At 39.8% G+C, this 20729-nt stretch overlaps 1 protein-coding gene across 1 annotated transcript; it reads right to left on the bottom strand.

Moving 5' to 3' along the window:
* Positions 1-13402: 13402 nt before the first annotated feature.
* On the bottom strand, positions 13403-20686 carry Zmat2 (zinc finger matrin-type 2). The gene is made up of 6 exons (XM_046460202.2): positions 19905-20686; positions 19464-19557; positions 17838-17961; positions 16312-16385; positions 15586-15731; positions 13403-14501 (listed from the first exon to the last, which is right to left on the bottom strand). Exons 1-6 carry the CDS (start codon positions 19920-19922, stop codon positions 14358-14360), a joined length of 600 nt encoding a protein of 199 aa, XP_046316158.1. The 5' UTR covers positions 19923-20686; the 3' UTR covers positions 13403-14357.
* Positions 20687-20729: the final 43 nt, after the last annotated feature.

The following is a 20729-nucleotide window of genomic DNA, read 5'->3' on the forward strand; positions in this document are numbered from 1 at the left end:
GCAACAAATGCAAAATCAGAGAAATGGGACTACATCCAACTTAAAAACTTCTGTATCAAAGAACACACCAGAGTGGAAAGGCAACCTATACAATAAGAGAGAATATTTGCAAATCATATATCTGATAAGATGTTAATATCCAGGATACATAACAAACTCCTATAATTGATCAACAAAAAAATAATCCAATTAAAAATGGGCAAAGCCAGCAGTTTGAGAGACTAAGGCAGGAGGATTGCAGGTTCAAAGGCAGCCTAAGCAACTCAGTGAGACACTGTCTCTAAATAAAAATATAAAAATGGGCTGGGAATATGGTTCAGTGGTTAAGCCCCCTGTATTCAATCCCTTGTACCAAAAAATAAATAGATAGGAAAGAAGGTAACCCAGGTATCCATTAACAGATGAGTGGATTAACATGAATGGATAAATAAAACGTATTATATACATACAATATTATATCATTTACTCATAAATTGAAAGGAAATTTCAGCACATTCTATAAGATGAATGAAACTTAAAACAATATGCTAAGTAAAATAAATCAACTACAAAAAGATACTGTATGATCACACTTATATAAGATACTTATAGTAGCTAAATTCATGGAGACAGAAAGAATTGTGGTTGCCAAGGGCTGGGGGGAAGGGAATGGAAAGTTATTGTTTTTTGGGTATAGAATTTTAGTTTTGCAAAATAAAAAGTTCTGGAGCTCTGTTGTATAACAATGTGACTATACTTAACATTACTAGACTGTGATTTTAAAATGGTTAGAAGGTAATTCTTGTTTTATATTGTTTGCAGTTCCGGGAATTGAATACAGGGCCTCATACATGTTAGGTAAGCACTCTACCACTGAGTTATATCCACCTCCCATGAAGATGATAAATTTTACGTTATGGATTTTGCCACAGTTTTTAAAAATGATTTTAAAACTATGTCAAGAAAGAAAAAACTGTCAGGTGACATAGGAAACTAGAGAAATATAACAAATCAAATAAATGCAAAGCATGATTTTAATTGGTTCAAGAATCAAACATGTTTGTACTTACATATACCTTCATGTATGTATACAAATGTCCAACCAAGTAACAAGATTTTGTTTTGTTTTTTTTAGTTGTAGTTGGACACAATATCTTTATTTTTTTATTTTTATGGGGTGCTGAGGATCAAACCCAGGGCCTCGCTCTACTGCTGAGCCACAACCCCAGCCCACAATACCTTTATTTTATGTATTTATTTATGTGGTGCTGAGGATCGAACCTAGCGCCTTGCACATGTTAGGCACGTATTCTACTGCTAAGCCACAACCCCAGCCTCAACAAGTTTTATTCTCCACTTTTTTTTGTTGTTTGTTTGTTTGTTTTCGGAGGACACAACATCTTTATTTTATTTTTACGTGGTGTGGATGGAACCCAGCGCCCCATGCATGCCAGACCAGAGCGCTACTGCTTGAGCCACACGCCCAGCCCCTTATTCTCCACTTCTTGTGGGCACTTGTAGGCGCCACAGGAAAAATCTTTTGGGCCTCTCTCAAAAAAATAAAAATAAATAAAAACAAAAATCTATAGTAAAATTAATAAGAATAGCGCATTTTCTAAATATAATGGTCAATATTCACCAAAGGGTTATGAGAAAAAAAATGAGATTACAAAAATAAATGTCAAATTGGCAGTGAGAGAGTAACTCACAAATTATTTGATTAATGACAAATGTGATGGTGAAAGGCCATACTCTGGAGTCAAACTGAAAGGCAATTTTTCCAAATAATGCAAACAGTAACTCAGAAAGGATGAATATAATTCAGAAACATATTTAGGGACATAAAGAAATGCACCCTTTTTTTCTTGGTTTTTGTTGTTTTTAAATGCTGGGGATTGAATCCAGGGCCTCAGGCAGCCCAGGCCCGGCAAGCCCTCTACAACTAAGCTACATTCCCAGCCCCAGGTATTTCACAGAGAACAGTAAACAGAAAACAAAAGGAAGAGAAAGAGTATCATGAGAATTGCTACTGAAGGAAATCTATGTGACATTTTGTTCGTTCTGATTTTCACTTCGCTGTTTTATTCTTCTTGCCTTCGTGTTACTCCAATATTCTTCAAAATTCCATTTTGACTTATTTATGATGTTTTGGCATTGTCTTCCTTTAAATCCCTTTTTGTGGGGGAGGACAGGTAACAGAGGATTGAACTCAGGGGCACTCAACCTCTGGGCCACATCCCCAGCCCTATTTTGTGTTTTATTTAGAGACAGGGTCTCAATGAGGTTGATTAGCACCTCACTTTTGCTGAGGCTGGCTTTGAACCCACGATCCTCCTGCCTCAACCTATCAAGCTACTGGGATTATAGGCATGCACCATCACACACAGTGTCCTTTAAATCCCTTTATCCTCTCCAACTTATATTGTAATCTTAACTATTTCCTCTAGCTACATTTAGAATCATTTTGAACAGTAAGTAATTTTTTCTTCAGCCATCAAACACAATATAGGAAACTCAACATAAGGAAAGCCTATTTTATTTATCCATATTCTTGTTAACTGTGTTTTTTTGTTTTGTTTTGTTTTGTTTTTTGCTTTTTTACTTACTGGTGTTCCAAGATTTCTTGTTTTGTCAATTTCTTTGTTTAGTGAACATCCTTATGTCATTCTTTTAGGACAGATCTGCTGGCAGCAAATTCTCTGTTTTCTTTTACCTAAGAACCTCTTGATCCTCCTTCCCCCACTTCATTCTTGAAGAATATTTTGATGGCATAGGATCCTGGATTGCCAGTTCTCTTTCTTTAACACCTGAAAAATATTGTGTCACATTCTTCCAGTACCCACAGTTTCTGGGGGAAACGAGTTTACTGATATAATTTTTTTTTCTTTGTGTGTGTTGTCTTTTTGCTCTTACTGCTTTAAGGAATTTTTAATTGTCTTTAGTTTTCAGAAGTGTACTATGGATTTCTTTGAGTTTATCCTGTTTAAGGTTTGCTTGGTTTCTTGAATTTTTAGATTTAGTCTCTTGTCTAAGATGGGAAGTTTCAGCCATTGTTTCTATATTGTTTTCAGCTCTGCTCTTTCTCCTTTTAAAAAAAAAATTGTGTGTTCTTTTTAAATATACATGACAGTGGAGTGTATTTTGACAATTTATACATGCATGGAGTATAACGTCCCATTCCTATAGTTACACAGGGTGTGGAGTTACACTGGTCATGTATTCATATATGAACATAGGAAAGTTATGTCCAATTCATTCTACTGTCTTTCATATTTCTATCCCCACTCCCTTCCCTTCATTCTCCTTTATCTAATCCAATGATCTTCTATTCTTCCCTCCCCCGCCCCTGAGTGTGTTAGCATCAACATATCAGAGAGAATATTCAACCTTTGGGTTGTTTTTGTTTTTGTTTTTAGAGGGATTGGCTTATTTCACTTAGCATGATCATCTCCAGTTCTATCCATTTACCAGCAAATGCCATAATTTCATTCTTCTTTATGGCTAATATTCCTGTGTGTGTGTGTGTGTGTGTGTATCAGATTTTTTTATCCATTCATCTGTTAAAGGGCACTTAGGTTGGTTCCATAGCTCAGCTATAGTGAACTGAGCTCCTATAGACATTGATGTGGCCTCATCACTGTAGTATGCTGATTTTACATTCTTTGGGTATAGACGGAGGAACCGGATAGCTGGATTAAATAATGGTTCCATTCCAAGTTTTCTGAGAAATCTCCATACTGTTTTCCATAGTGGTTGTACCAATTTGTAGTCCCACCAACAATGTATGAGTGTGTACCTTTTCTCCACATCCTCACCAACATGTATTGTTACTTGTATTCTTAATATTTGCCATTCTGACTGGAGTGAGATGAAATCTTGATGTAGTTTTAATTTTCATTTCTCTAATTGCTATCTCCTTTTCTTCTGATGAAATGAATAATAGGTATTTTATAGTCCCAACTATTCATAAGGTTCTGGTCATTTTTTTCCAGCAGTGCTGAAAGGCAAATGTACTTAAATACACCAAAGAACAAGAAAGGGTAAAAATAAATGAGTTAGGCTGGAGATTAAATCAATGGTAGAGTTCTTGCCTAGCAGATGTTTGCAGGTGTGAGGTCCTGGGTTCTATCAACAGCACTGAAAAAAAAAATAAAAAGAGTTATCACAGAAAAATTAAGTCCATAGAAAAGAGTTGTCACAGGACAAGAGAATACTTCAACATTTTAGAATAGCTACTGTCAAAAACAAAAACAAAAAGCACATTAAAAATAACAAGCTTTGGGCTGGGTTGTGGCTCAGAGGTAGAGCACTAACCTAGCATGTGCGAGGCCCTGGGTTTGATCCTCAGCACCACATAAAAATAAATAAATAAAATAAAGATATTGTGTCCAACTACAACTAAAAAATAATATTAAAAAACCAAATGTTACCAAGGATGTGGAGAAATTATAATCATTCTGTACTGTTTGTAGGAATATAAAATGATATAGCCATGATGAAAAAGCAGTATGATAGTTCCTTAAGTAATTAAAATTGAATTATCATATGACCCAGGAATTCCACTTCTAGGTATTGAACCAAAATAACTAAAAGTAGAAACTCAATTATCTATATAGCCATGTTCATAGCAGCACTATTCATAATAGCTAAAAGGTAGAAACAACCTAAATGTCCATCCACAGATAGTTAAAAACAAAATATAGTATCTGCAGACTTTGTGTATGGGTGTGTGGTAACTGGGGATTGAACCCAGGGCCCCATACATGGTAGGCCAGTGTTCTACCACTAAGCTGCATCCCCAGCAAACCACCCCCTACCCGCTTTTTTTTTTTTTTTTTAAAGATAAGGTCTTGCAAAGTTACTTAGGACCTAAGTTGCTGAGGCTAGCTTTGAAATTGTGATCCTTCTGCCTCAGTCTCTGGAGCCACTGGGATTCCAGGAATGTACCACCATATCTATTTATTTAACCCCCTCTAAAAAAAATAAAATTCAGCCAAGCAAGATGACAAAAGGTTTTGGGTTGTAGCTCAGGGGTAAAGTGCCACTGAGTTCTATTCCCCGAATTGAAAAGAAAAGAAAGGAAATTCTGACATAGGCTACAACATGGATAAACTTGAGGATAATACACCGTGTGAAATAATCCAGTCACAAAAAGACAATCCCTGTACAGTGGTGTGTACCTGTAATCCCAGTGACTGAGCAGGCTGAGGCAGGAGGATTGAAAGTTTAAGGCCAGCCTGGGCAATTTAGCAACCCTGTCTCAAAACAAGCTGAAGATGGAGCTCAGTGGTACAGTACCCCAGAGTTCAATTCCCAGCACTACCAAAAAACCAAAATAACAACAATAACAAAAGAGACAAATACTGTATGATTTTACTTCTATGAGATATCTAGAGTAGTCAAATTTAAAGAGAGAAAATATAATGGTGGTTGCTAAGGAGTTGAGGGTTGGAGGGAGATGGGGAGTTACTATTTAGTAAGTATAGAGCTTCTATTTTGCAAGATGAAAAGAGTTCTGGATGTGGGGGAAAAAAAGGTCCATTCATACATTGCTGGTGGGACTGCAAATTGGTGCAGCCAATATGGAAAACAGTATGGAGATTCCTTGGAAATCTGGGAATGGAACCACCATTTGATCCAGCTATCCCTCTCCTCGGACTATACCAAAACACTTAAAAACAGCATACTACAGGGACACAGCCACATCAATGTTTATAGCAGCACAATTCACAATAGCTAAACTGTGGAGCCAACCTAGATGCCCTTCGATGGATGAATGGATAAAAAAATGTGGCATATATACACAATGGAATTTTACTCAGCAATAAAATAGAATAAAATCATGGCATTTGCAGGTAAATGGATGGCGTTGGAGAAGATAATGCTAAGTGAAGTTAGCCAATCCCAAAAAAACAAATGCCGAATGTTTTCTCTGATATAAGGAGGCTGACTCAAAATGGGTTGGGGAGGAAGAACATGGGACGAACAGATGAATTCTAGATAAGGAAGAGGGGAGGGAGGGAAAAGGAGGAGGCAGGAGATTAGCAAGGATGGTGGAATGTGATGGACATCATTATCCAAAATACATGTATGAGGACACGAATTGGGTGTCAACCTACTTTATATACAAACAGAGATATGAAAAATTGTGGTATATATGTGTAATAAGAATTATAATGCAAAAAAAAACAAGTACATGTATAAAGACATGAATTGGTATGAACATACTTTATACAAAGATATGAAAAATTGTGCTCTATATGTAAAATAAGAATTGTAATACTTTCCATTGTTGTGTATTTTTTAAAAATAGAATAAAAAATAAAAATAAAGAACAAAAAAATTCTAAAAAAAGAAAATAATTCTGGAGATGGATGGTGGTGATGGTTGCATAACAAAGTGAACATACCTATACCACTGAACACTCGAAAATAGTGGTAAATTTTATCCTCTGTGTATGTTTACCATAACCAATTTTGGTGGGTTAGGGTTACTAAAGATTAACCCAGGAATGCTTTACCACTAAGTCACATAACCCACCCTTTTTATTTATTTATTTACTTTTATTTTGAGACAGGGTCTCACTAAGTTGCTTAGGGCATCACTAAGTTGCTGAGCCTTGCCTCAAACTTGCAATCCTCCTGCTTCAGCCTAGTAGCTAGGATTACAGGCATATGCTGCTGCACCTGGCTCCCATAATCAAAAATATTTAAATAAAAACAAAAAAAAAAGTATTATTCAAGTTTTCCACATAAGAACGCCAGCCACCTGAATTTGAATCTTTGAAATTTCAGCCACATCTAAAAAGAAAACATTCACACACACAAAGTTAAGAAGAACAAATAAAATCATCTACATTGTAAGGAGCATCTACCATAGATATGTTAGGATATGCTGGGACTCACTAAGATGCTGGCTATAAGGAACAGCAGCCACAGGCATGCTTAGTCATGACTGGATGCAATTGGTAAGTACCATCATCTACAGACAGACAGAACAACGTTGGAGTGTAATAACAATGAGCACCAACTTGCAACTGTATATAAATGGCTTGTCCTGCCACATCAGAGAGCTTCACTCTGAGGACATCAGTGAGACTAGCCATCTTGCTGTCCCTCAGGTCAACTCCACCATTCCCTGACGTCCAATCATGGCTGGAGAGACCTACTGGACAATGACAACATCTACTCTTAGGCTAAGAGAAGTTGTGTGGCATCAGAGGTATTTTGGGGCTTGTGGTTGCCCTAGGATTGTGTGATTTGCTTGTAGTGTTTAATTGCTATAGTACTATGTGATTTGCTTGTAGTGTTTAATTAGTGTGCATTGAATGCTAATTGGGGTGCTCCAGCACACCCAACACTTTTTGCATTGTGTTTGATGACTGCTGTGATCTAATATACACTTGCATTTAAGGACAATCCACCTCTGAGTAACTATTAATAGTGCCGCTGGCAACATACATCTCACCATAACTTGAAGAAAAAACTATAAACCTCAATTTATATATATATACAGGTAAATATACCTCCCAAGTCAGCAGATCCAGTTACAGAGCCATGTTATAGAACAGAAGCCAAGATGGCATTGAAAAGACTAGAAAGAAGCAGGAGCCTGCAATGGTAGAAGACAAGTAAGACCACTACCAGAAAAAGACGGTTTAATATTAAGTGGAGCAATACTGACAGTACCTCTGAGACCTGGTGGATGCAAGGAACGGAGAAAGGCTTAAAAGTGCTTGAAACTAAAAATGGGAAGACACCACTTCTAAAGAAAAGAAGTGATGTGAAGGAGAAGAAAACTTTGAGCGCTGATGGTGACGTGAAAGAAAAAAACACCAAGAGAAAATTAAGAATCCCGCAGAAATTAAAAAAGAATCTCAAAATCTAAAGGCAGCCTGTGCTCGCTTCTCCACCTCCCCCAAAAAAGAGCCAGGTTACGACCGCGAGAGGGTGTATTCTATTCTTCCAACACAAGAGGGCAGTCGTAAGTTAAGAAATCTGATAAAGCACCGAACTCCTGACTCATTTACCATTGTTGAAACGTAAATAAAACATTTCAAAATGCACAGAAAATGAAGAAAATTTAAAAAAGAAAATAGATATTAAAAAACTAACCATGGATCAGAAACAGAAACAAAACACCCTAAGCTAAATAACCTTAAATAGGTGCTTGGTGAGGTGAAAAAACTCCTGTGAATCCGAAAAGTAACGCATTGACAAAAAACAAAAAGAACAGAATTGGCCTAAAAACATGAGACATTAAGGGGAAAAAATTCAGATAGTGAGGAAGAATACGACTAAATTTATAAGATTCCAAAGAGTAAGATATTTTAATTTAAAAGTTGGTATTAAGGAAAAGACTTAAAATAGCTTAGAAAATAAAAAATCAAGAAAGCAATATGAAAACGTGAGAATGTGGTGTGTACAGGCGCAAAGAAAATCCAACATGTATTACTGTTTCTGAAGAAGAAAATAAGAGAACAGATGTAATATTCAAAAGTGTAAGACAAGGAAACTTTCTGGCCATAAGGAACATTGAAAAGGTCTTCGATGAGCCTACGAAAATTGATCCGGATTGATCAACTCTGAGGTATATCTTAGAAAATCAACTAGATTTGAAAGAAAAAAATCCTATGGGTCGCAGGTAAAAAAGACATTTAGAAAGATGCAAGTGTAATGGCAATTATTTGAACAAAAACGCAGATATTAGTAACTACAAAATTACGAAAGTTAAGTCTTGGCACTTAACGGGCGAGGGAGGGGTGGCTTTTAAGCACTCCCTTACTTTCCCGCACTACAAGATGCTCCGGGCTCATCTCCATTTCTTGCCCCAGTATTAGAATCCACCGTTTCTCCAAAGAAGCCTTGATTCCTTCAATCACGGAAAGGTTGCTGAACTTCGCGGGAAACAGATCCTTCCAGAAGCTCCGGATAGAGAAGGGGTTTCAAAACTCACTCCAAAGTAGGTTACGGAGAAATGGAGGCAGAGGAGGCGTCTTAAACCCTCCTGGCTGGTTACTTGGGAAAATAAAAGTGGAGGTTGCAGCAAAAGGACTGGGGAGCGCCCGCGGGCCTCGAACCACAGAGGTGATTGTAAGTTTTCTGTCGAAGGAACCGCTGAGCTAGAGCCAGTCCGCAAGCCGGCCTCTGACTTTATTTACCTGACTGTTGGGAAAGACGTGCGTCACAAAGAGTGAATCACGCTGGGAGTTCTCCGGGATGACTCGGCGTTCCACTGTCCAATCCGCTCCCAGCTCCAGAATGCTCCTCTCCCGACGCGCTGCAGCAAGGACTCAGAGGCTACCCTTCGGTGAACTCTTCCGCAGTAAAGTCCTCCTACCGCCTTTCGGTCCCTTTGCCCCTCCAACAAACACACGGGGTCTCTCAATCAACTTTTACCACTCCGTGATAATCAACTCTTTCAAGGAAGTGAAAGCTTTATAAGGTGCAAACTGTAATTCAGTCCTTATCTTGGGATTTGCATGCTTAAACCAGAAAAACGCTACAGACCCTCGTCCAGAAGTTATATACTTCTAGTATCATTTCCTCTATTACTGTTTTCTCTAAAATTATTTTAACCACAACAACACCTGTTCTGGCCGGGCGCCGTGGCGACGCTTGTAATCCCAGCGGCTCGGGAGGCTGAGGCAGGAGGATCAAAGTTCAAGGCCAGCCTCAGCAAGGGCCAAGCTCTAAGCAACTTCAGTGAGACCCTGTCTCTAAATAATATACAAAATAGGTTTAGGGCTGGGATGTGGCTCAGTGGTTGAGTGCCTCTGAGTTCAATCTCTGGTACCGCCCCCCCCCCCCCACACACACACACCCAAAGAACACCTATTCCTTTACCTGCCCTGTAAACTGCTAACATTCCCCCGAAATTTCAAGTTTTCTCCCGTTGGCCACTGTTAAAATTTCACTGTGTATCTTCCCAGTCCTTTTCCTCAATCTGTATGCCTAACTGTACACACAACAATTTTTTGTTTTGCAGGGCTGAGGATCACAAATTTTTCCTTGACTGTAAGTCAAACTGAAAATCCAGTTTGTTGGGTATTCTTTTTGTTTACTTAATGTCTTGTGGAGGTTTCCTATCAGTACATATAAGACCTAATTCATATGTATTGTAATGCTTGCTTTATATTTAAGTTTAAATATACTAGTTTTAGATGCTTTGCTATCATAAAGCTGCAGTGAATATCCTTGTACATATATGTACACGTACACAGGTATATTGTTTGAATTTGTCGTGCTGGGGATCCAACCAGGGTCTCCTGCACACTAGCATGACACAGATATGAAGATAGGTGCTTTTAAGTAGAAATGTTGGGAGAATCTGCTCATTTCAATTTTTGTAGGAGGTTATGGGAGAAATGCCAGAAGCCCAGAGGATGCCTGAAGCCACAATCACCTAAAGGCATAAAGATCTTTTGTTCCTCAATTTTTTTGTGGGTTTTTGTTGTTGTTGCATATACGGGGAAGGGCATTCTTGGTAAAGGAAACAAAACAAGACAAATTCACTCACACAAGTCTCATGCCCTCAGCTCCAAGATTAGCTCATTGAGGACAGAGATCAATTGATATCTTACTCCCTGCATCATCATCTCTGAGCATCTTAATGAGGCACAAAGCCTCTCCCTGTCCAGATTTGCAATTAACCTAATGATTAGGTGTCTGTCTGATGGTAACAGCTACCTCAAAGGCTGTGTTCAAAATCACCAAGGGAAGCCAGACACCTGTAATCCCAGCAGTTTGTGAGCCTATGGCAGAAGGATTGCAAGTTCAAGGCCAGCCTCAGCAATTTAGGGAGACCCTGTGTCAAAATAAAAAATAAAAAGGACTGGAGATGTGGCTCAGTGGTTAAGTACTTCTGCTACCAAAAATCCAAAACCAAGATCAAGGAATTGCCTGTGAATGGTATGGAGCAGGTCAGGTCATCCAGGAGATTACTGCACAGTCACTTAAAATTCCTCCTGTGTTTGACCCGCTGGTGCCCACTTAGGGACTTTCAATTTCATTAGGTTCCTGCTAATTTCCAATTACCTAAGAGCCTTTTTTCCATAACTGTGGAAGGAAAGCTTATCTTCCCCCATCTACCAAACCAGGAAAACAATATCCTCCCCAGCAGCCCTTGACTCTCAGGAAAAACACTCCAGCTCCCTTACTCTCCCATCCAGGTAGGATATTCTGAAACCAGTGTTCTATGTTGGTCTGTGCCAAGTTCCACAACATAAGGCTCCAGCTATTCACACTGGTAGCCATCCAAGTAATCTAACCCTCCTGTCTCAATTCTCTATTCTCATACATGATCTAAATCAATGACTTGCATCAAATCCCTGCTTCAGATCTGCTTCTTGGAGAATCCAGACAGACATCAACCATGCACCTGGAAGTTGATATACATTAATTGATGGAACCTGCTTAGAAGTAGAGAAGTCTTTCAGAGTTAAAAGTCATGACATGGATCAGAGGAGACATACACAATGTCACTTCTTAAGAGAAAGGCTCCTGATCACAAGGCTATGATATGACTAGATAAGGTTATTTACCACCACAATATGGAAACACAAAAAGATGGGGCAGTTCACTGGTGCAAATACAGAGCTGATGGGAAAGGGCTGTGGTCACTTGACTCAAGTGAAGGGCATCTTGTCCCATGGGTGATGCTTTCCTTCTGGAAAACAGATCCTTCAGGCCCTATCAACTTAATGCCCTTGGCCACTGAGATCACACCATCCATACCTCCTTAGAATGACTTGTGTTTACATAGTGCTACCTAAGCACTTTCAAACAGCAATTTCACCAGAATGTATTCCAAGACATTTGGGATCTTGATATTTTAGCCCAGAGGATACCACCAGAAACTAAGATTGTTCACCTAAGCATTCACCAACTAAACACATCTAAGCCAGTTACAGGTACATTCCTCAACTAGAATGCAGTCACCGTGCATTTTATAGTTTTGAAAAATAAATTCCTCTTCCAGAGATTTCTGAATAATCTGAGATTATTCTTGGTTCCTAAATTTTCATACTATCTCCTACCTCCCCTTTTCTAAGCCAGCACTTTGAGCCCCTCTGAACACCTATGACCTGACTAGGTCCCTTCAAGACTTAGTCAGGCATGGTAGCATATGCCTGTAATCCCTGCTACAGAGAGGTTGAGGTAGGAGTATCCCAAGACTAAGGGCAGCCTTTACAATTTAGCAGGATCCTATCTCAAAACAGCTCCAGAGTTCGAGTTCCAGTGTGGGGTAAAGGGACATCTCAAATCATTTACCAGCCAAGAGGGTTTAGAAAATCTGGAATTCACAATTGCTTTTTAGTGGAGTTGACCAGAAGATTCCACTGTGCTAGAGAATAAATCATTTGAAGCTAAGTTGAATTTCCAAAAATGGGTTTCCAAAAGAATGAATACTTAACCATAGAAAGAACTCCCCATCAATAATATATCCAGCCTGTCTTGAAAAGGATAGACTTTTACCCAAGGCCCTGGAATATACATGATCCTGGCAAGAGCAGCCACTGACCTACGCAGTATTGACTAACACTTATATAAAACTTTGAGCCCAACCTTGAGGTGGACAAATTGTTTCCAGTAGCCAGATTCAGTATCAGAATTAGGCAAAAGTCATGCCTGATAGCAAGGGCATTTTATACAAAAGCCCAGAGTATGATGCTTTGCAGGACCCACAGTGGTTCAGATATTTCATAAAATTGAAGAGCCAGAAAGAGCAGAAAAAGGTGGCAGCCTTAGCCTGAATAAATTCTCCTTTTTAGCATACAATAGCAAATGTATTTTCAATGAGGTTTTTTGTTTTGCTTGCGTTGTGGCTGTTTTTTACATCTGTATCACTAGATCTGGCAGTACCCAATTTAGATCAGATTTTTGTTTTGTTTTTAGACTGTGCTATATTTAATTCTCAAGTTAGATCCTGGTAGGGAAGTCGTCTTCTCAGTGATTCTCAGTGGAGGTTAAGAGGCAATTTGCCTACCTCCTGAAACAGACATTTTTAGTTGTCAAACTAGAGGTGCTATTATGCCATCTAGTGGTTAGAGGCCAGGGATGTTTTTAAACATTCTATAATATTTAAAACAGCCCCTATACCAAAGACTTATCTAGCCCAAAATGTAAATAGTGCTAAGACTGAGTAACCTGGTGCCTAGCCCAACTGCAGATAAGAAAAACTGTTAAGTTCAACCCTGACTTCTGTTCATGATCAGAGGAGGCTGAAATTATAGGAAGTTTTGTCTAGACTCCTCTGGACCCAGACCTTTCATCAGAGGAAAACAACTCATGCTGAAGGAACCTAAGTTAATATAAAAACACAGAGGTCAAATGAAGAGAGAGAAAAAAGGCTCTACAGTAAATCCTCAGTATGGGAAGGAAAAACATACACACAGGAAAAAATATGGAATGTTCCCACCAAATGTGAAACAGGCCCAGTCAATGCCATTTATTATACATGTTGAATAACCTCTGAGACCCAAGGGCTCCCACAGTGAGTTTGTTTGCTTGGTTGTATTTTTTGGTTTTTGGTTGGTTTGTGTTTTTTTTTTTTTTTCCATTTTCTTTTTTTGCATCAAACAGGTTCTTCCAAGAGCCTGCTCACAAGGAAGACAAAAACAAAGAAATCTTCAGTAAAATGAAACAAACTGGAGAAGGTAAAACAGTCCACATCTGAAGAACAATGTTAAAAAACTCAGCAGACAGAAACCACACCAAACACTCATCCCATTTAATTTCCTGTTACATGCGCTAAGGAAACCAAGAACATCAGGCCCCAGGGCAGCAATGCTCTGAGATTCTAGCTCAGGCTCCCCTCTTTGTGACAGATTCATGCACACAATCCACACATACCATTGACCCAGGCAGAAATACACATGCATGCACAGGAGGAGGCTAGAGAACCATAGGGCAGGATGGGAGGCAGGGCTGGTCAAAAATATGGCATCTGCTGGAAAATGGGGACCCAGAGAATCCTTCTGGTGCAAGCTGAACAAGTCAAAAAATAAAACAAAGGCAGAACACAGGATAAAGGTAGGATGCTCAGACAAGAGGTTAGATAGATGAAGAGGGAAAGATGCAGAGGGAGTTTTGGGAAAGCAGTCTCAGAAGGGGAGGCCTTTCTTTATTGGGAACTCAGATGGGCAGAGGTCTTGTGACTCCAGTGATATACTGGAAGCTAAAGGAATTTGCCACAGCATTACCTCTGCATCCTGTGTCCTCTCCCACAGTAGAGGGAAGCCACAAACACCCACCCTTTAGCCCTGCCCACAGACACTCTTAAGGACTTTCCCCAGTACCCAAAAAGAAATGATCCCCCTAACACACACACAAAGTTAGGTCCAGCATAGGCCAAAGTTAGGCCAAGCATAGAAAGCCTCAGTAACTCTTCTTGGTGGAACCAAAGCCAGAGAAGCCCATCACAGCTGCCATCTCATCATCTTCTTCAAATGTCAAGTCTTCCTCGGCCCTCCTCTTCTTCTCCTTCTGTTTCTCTTTCTTATATGCTTTAGCCTTTTCCTCCTGGGGGGAAGGGTAGAAATAACTCAGAAGTTCAGACTCCTGAGCCAAATGTTGTCAAAAGAGATGGGAGGGGCCGGGGTTGTAGCTCAGTGGCAGAGTGCTTGCCTAGCATATGGGAGCACTGGTGTTGATCCTCAGCACCACATAAAAATAAATAAATAAAATAAAGGTATTGTATCTATCTACAATTAAAAAAAAATTATATATATTAAAAAAAGAAAGAAAGAAATGGGAGCCTCAAGATTCCTTTCTATCTTTAGAAGAAAGTAAAAAAATCTCAAGGGCAGAGTAAAAGCCACAGAACGATTATAAGGTATATAACAAATTAGAGTAATTTTTTTTTAAACAAAGATTATAAGGGATAATCTGGAACTTCCAATCCTATACCCCAGTTCATCTCTAGCTCTCCCCCGCCGCCCCTTTCATTTCTAGTTCTTAACAGGGTTATAGGTACAAAACCATTTAACATTTTGGAACATGCAGCATATGCCAGGAAGTACTTCATAGTACTTTATGTATTATTATACTAAGATCACTAATATAGGGAACCTGAATCATGGGGAAGTTATATAACACACCCCAGTTTCTAAGTTTCCTCCACAGTCAGTAAGTGGAGGAAACAGAATTCTGACACTATCAACCTAGATCCACAGACTACTCAGAGACTAGGTACACTGAGCTAATCCATTTTTTTTTTTTTAGTCTTATAGTTTTAAAAAAGAATATGGGGAGTCTATGCATGTGTGGGGTGCAGGAGGTAAATTGAAAATCTTTATACCTTCCTCTAAATTTTGCTGTGATCCTAAAATTGCTCTTAAAAAAAAAAAATAAGTCTTTTTAAAAAATTAAATAAAAAAATAATTAGCTGAAACAGTCTAGGAAAATGGCCCAAATAGTCCAGGAAAAAAGGTATATTTGGAGCCATTTCCTTTAGCTCATGAGCAGCTCAAAGAACGTTTTCCCCTAGTATACAGAAATTCAGGGACAAAACTAGGGAAGAGAAAGTATAGCATGAAGAAGGGAGCCAACCATGAGCAATAAAATAAAATTCAAAGCTAAAGAGGGGGAGGGATAAGAGTCTCACCTCTTCTCTGAGCTCTTTCATCCTTTCTTCAAAATCATAATCTTTCTGCTTCTCTTCCATCTTTTTCTTGTTGACTTCAAAACGTTTCTTCACCTGATCCAGGGTGGAACGTTCCACACGCATAGACATACCTAGGTTTCGCTGATCTGGGTGGCATCAATAGGGAATAAATTAAGGTTATTACAAAGCCCCTCAAAAAGTCGTGGAATTTTTTTTTTAATGTTTCAAAAATAGTAAAATAAGAAGACATTTTATCAGGGCAAGGAGCTCAGTGGTGGAACAATTGCCTAGCATATGCAATGCCCTGGGTTTGATCCCCAACACCACAAAATAAATAATAAAAAAATATATCTTTTTGCAAAATACCCAAAATAATTATATAGCAGAAGTAATTATGGCTAAAAGAAATTCTTATCCTCACTTGTTTTCCAGCAGCAGCAGTGGCTTTCTACTGCCCTTACTTAGCAGATAAGCACCAGTGGGGCTACCTAGGCCTAGAAGGCCATATTTGGGCTTACTGAGAACTTAGAACAATATCTCACCTTACAGCCTCAAGAAATATTAAACTAAAAAAATAAAGGATGGCCTGTGCTAAAGCAAATGGAAGAGTTCCCTGGGTATTTAAAAAAAAAAAAAAAAGGGTGGGAATAAAGACAAACAACTCTTCCCTACCCCACTTCCAAAACCCAATCCCAGTCCCACTCACAAACTACCTCCAAGCCTTACGTTTCTTTCCATTAATGTGATCCAGGAAGTTGATAGAGTCTTTCACCACACAGTCACAGACATTGCAGTAATATCTGACAGATGGGAAGAAATAGCACATGGGTCAAATCTGGTTTTAATCAAACAAGAAATTACAATTTCAGGGAGTCAGGCTTACTGGTGATTGAACTCAGAGGTGCTTTACCACTCAGCCACATCTCCAGTCCTTTTAATTTTGAGACAGGGTCTCACTAAGTTGCTGAAGTTGGCCTCAAACTTGGAATCCTCCTGCCTTAGCCTCCAAGATGCTGGGGTAAGTGTAAACCAACACACACAGAAAGAAACTAATTTTTATGTAATCTCTTTAGAGTCTGAAGGCTTCATTCCATTATGGCTTAACTCTTGAGAGAGGGTGGTAGCCAACCTCCAAAACAGACCAACCCTCCTATTCCTACCCTGTGTTGCCTCCTCTCAGTTTGTACCAGGGTTGATCTGTATGACCAATCAAACGTCAAAAACGATGGTATGTACTTCTAAGGACATTAAAAAACAAGGCTTCTGTCCTTGTGTGGATTACTTGCTCTGGGCAAGTCAGTTGCTTTGTTTTGAGAAGCCCATGGGATGAAGAACTTCAGCCTCCAAATCACAGGCATGTGAGAGAGCTTGAAGGCAGATCCTCCAGCTTTATTTAGACCTCCAAGCCAATTCCTTGACTACAGCCTTACAAAAGACCCTGAGCCAGAAACACCTGGGTAAACTACTCCCAGATTCCTTGCCCACAGAAACTATTTTTTGCTGCTTAACTCTGAATCAACTTGATAATTTACATAACAAAAGATAATAGAGATAAAAATGATATCAGTGGGTATACTAAACAGCTCAGAGAAGGGACACTAATTGGTATCTATATTGCTCTCCTGCTGGAAATCCTAACTGAACAGAGGAAGAGTCGTAGGGTGACAAAAGGGTAACAAGCTATTGTGGAACCCTACTTCCTACAGAACGTAGTCTCGGTCTGGAAAGAAGATGCACAACCAGCATCTTCCATACAATCAATTAATAACAACTATGGACTTTGCAGCTAATCTGGAACCTCAATACCCTTTCTTCACCATTAACAGCTTCTTAGTTCTAATCTAGCTCTATTTAATTTCTACCCTAAAAATCTTCTCAGTAATTCCTTCCTTCATTTCTTCTGACAGAATAATCCCTTTCAAGATATTAAGAAGTAGTTTTAGTACTAATATTAAAATGCCCACAAAGCAACTTCTCCTAAAGACCACAAACTTGAGACCTTAACAAAGAAAAACACCCCAGTAGTCATAGGACTAATATACCGAAGTCCACAAAGCAATCCCTCCCCTCCCACAGACTGTTCACTAAAGACCCTGGAGAGAAATAAAAATACATGTTTACATAAAAAGATAGAATTATGGTCAAAATAAGATTGTCCCCTGGGGTCAGGGACCCTCCTCTACACTTCCTAAAACCAACAGGTAGTTTATTATACGCATCTTTGCTTCAAAGAAAGATGAAAAACTACTTACCCTCCCATCTCAGACTGTGGGGTGGTCTTGGTAATGACAATTGTCTTCCCAAGCTTAGATTCCAAGTCCACTTTGTAGTCCCTATGCCGCAGAAGTTCCCGTTTGACTGGCTGCACTGGTTTTCCTAAAACATGATGGGAAAGAAAGTCCCTTCAAAATTATAGTTCTTCAACCAGAAAGAAAAAGAAATGAATGAAACTCAAAATCCAGGGAACTACTTTCATTTCTTTTTATTTCTGTTTCTTTTGTGGTACCAAGGATTGAACCCAGCTCCACTCTATCATTGAGCTACACCCCCCAGCCCTTGTTTTTTTATTTTGAGACAGGGTCTGGCCAGTTGCCCAGGCTGGCCTAGAACTTGCAATTCTCCTACAGGCATGTGTCACCTCGCTCAGGTTTTCATTTCTTTTTTGATTCATGAAAGATGAAACACAATATGCACCCAAGAGACAGTTAGCAGCAGCTGAATGAGAACCTGAACACAGAAAAAAATGATAAGCAATCCCGATTCACTACAGCTTTTCTTCACTTTACAGCCAGCAAGTCACCAGGCACGGTGGCACATACCTGTAAGCCCAGCAGCCTGGGAGGCTGAAGCAGTATGATCACAAGCTCAAAGCCAGCCTCAGCAACTTAGCAAGGCCCTAAGCAACTCAGCAAGACCCTGTTTCTAAATATTAAAAAAAAAAAAAAAAAGCTGGGGATGTAGCTCAGTGGTTAAGCACCCCTGGGCTCAATCCCTGGTACCAATCTAATAAATAAATAAAGCCAGCAAGTCTAGAAGCAACGTGTTTTCTATTCATTAACTTAACTGAAGGGGACTTATGTATTTCCACCAGAATCTACCTTTTTAAGAGAAGCAAGGCACTCAGTAATGCTTTTATGCATACAGATACCCTAAGCACCACACAAAAAGGAACACTCGGTCAAATTTTTAAAAAGACCACCTAACATTTGGGAAATACTTATTCATTTAACAGGCACACCAAACACTATTTATTATACACATTACATAAAAAACAAAGAGGATTAATGTTAGATAAGGTAGTATGGAAGTAAAGCATAAGACTGTATGTTTGAAAACAGATGAGAAAATTAGAAATTTCTTTTTGTAAAATGAAGCGGATATAGAAGAGGAGTACCAATTCCCTGACACTGTACCAGGTACTGAGAAATGGCATCCACTAAGCATCACATGAAACAATCACAAATTCCTCGTGGGTACCCCTGCTTTTTTCTGAGACTTTGCGGGAGGGTCTTGATTGGGCTTTCTCTCCCTTAAGAAATTTCAAAAGACAGCAGTAGTGTTCAGCAGTAAACTATTCCACTTTGCTTATTCTTTGTTACTACTGCAAATTCCAGTCTCCTCTCTGTATGTCCTTCAAGAAAGCACTAACTGAACAAGCGAAGGAATGGCAAGGAAGCAGAGGATAACAAAGCTGAGAAGAAACTCAACTTCAGTCCACCTTCTCGCTCTCATTTTGTTATACATGTAGAAACCGAAGACCAGGGAGGCCACGCTCCCAGAGATGACATGGGGCAAGTGGGCAGCGCTTTTCAACTCCCACCCACTCTCCAGCCATTTCATCGCCTCTGATACCCTTAACCCTTGAAGTGGGCACCCACCATCCTTCTTTTCTCTCTCTTCCGTGAGCCTCTTCTCGGCGAGCTTCTCGTATTCATCTTTGTCCCACTTTCGGCGAAAGTCCAAGTTTTTTGTCTGTAGGGGAAAAAAGTGCTCAAGATCCGTCGCTAATGGTGTCCGGACCCCTAGAGAAAATGAGGTGACCGTGTTCTCGCCACCAAGTCAACCCGGGACTTTCCGAAAGCGAAGCTTCTCTGGACCGCACTAGGAGGCTAAGATGGACTCAGGACCCCAACCCGAGAGACCTCCGCGAGTTCTCCGGTCTCTGCGCCTGGACCTTAAGGGGGAGTTCTCGAACCCAGACCCTGGGATCGCCAAGTGGTGTTGGGAAGCCAGTCGGGTGCCGTTGTCTGTCTCTATTCAGCGACGAGAAAGCACACCCGCCCTTACCCGCAAACATTCTCCTCACACACAAAACCTACCCCGCTGCCCGACGCCATCTTCACAGCGAAGTGAATGGAAAGCCGGAAAATGCCGTAAAAAGCGGCCTGGAGCTGTAAAGCAAGACCGCCGTCCAATAAGTTTAGAGTCCCGTGTTCTAAAACGCGCTAAGGACTGGAGAGCTTCTAATACACGCTCGTCGGCCCCGCCTCCGCTCCTAGGAGATGGCGCAGGCGTAATGAGAGCGTGAAGCAACGCGGAAGTAAGGGCGCCTGCAAGCGTTCTTTTAACTCAGGCTTTCAAAACAACCATCAAAGGATTATTAGTTCAACTCATCTGTTTTACAAAAAAGGAAACTGAGTTTCAGAAACTAATCTAATCCAATCAACTATACATGTCAAGGAGTTGATCTAATCCAATCAACTATGCATGTATTGTCAAAGAGTTTCTAACCTTTGAAAGGCTGAAGTGCTAATTAGGGGATCTATAAGTTCCATTCACCAGCAAGCACTAGGAATATGGTCCTAAGCTAAAGGATATTTGCAACAGCTGCTACCTTTCCCCAGGCACAGAAGAAAAACTCTTTTTGCACTTGGGCCCTAATTCTTGAAATAATGGACCCACCCATTCCTTAACTCAGTTTTCTTTGAATTGGCCATTCAGTCTGTAGGGCACAATTAATCAACAGGATTAGATATGGAAAGAAAGATCATCAGCACACCACCCTAAAGTGAAGCATTCTGGCAAATGGCTCACAATATGGTGATTTTTAGTGACATAAGTGTATGAAGGGAGAATAGAAAGAGGGAACTGTGGCAGCTCCCTTTACTAAATCAGAAGTATCACCCCAGGGAGGTTTCTCCTAG

This window comes from Marmota monax, unplaced genomic scaffold, assembly GCF_021218885.2.
Source record: "Marmota monax isolate L192 unplaced genomic scaffold, Marmota_monax_Labrador192_F-V1.1 WCK01_AAM20220418_F8-fsc00006, whole genome shotgun sequence".
Taxonomy (NCBI): Eukaryota; Metazoa; Chordata; class Mammalia; order Rodentia; family Sciuridae; genus Marmota; species Marmota monax.

Coding starts and splice junctions, on each gene's coding strand:
- Zmat2 (XM_046460202.2), bottom strand. Junction 17,962..19,463: donor AGAGAGAGAAAAGAAGGATG/GTGGGTGCCCAC, acceptor ATCATGTTTTAG/GAAAACCAGTGCAGCCAGTC. Junction 16,386..17,837: donor CCACAGTCTGAGATGGGAGG/GTAAGTAGTTTT, acceptor CCCATCTGTCAG/ATATTACTGCAATGTCTGTG.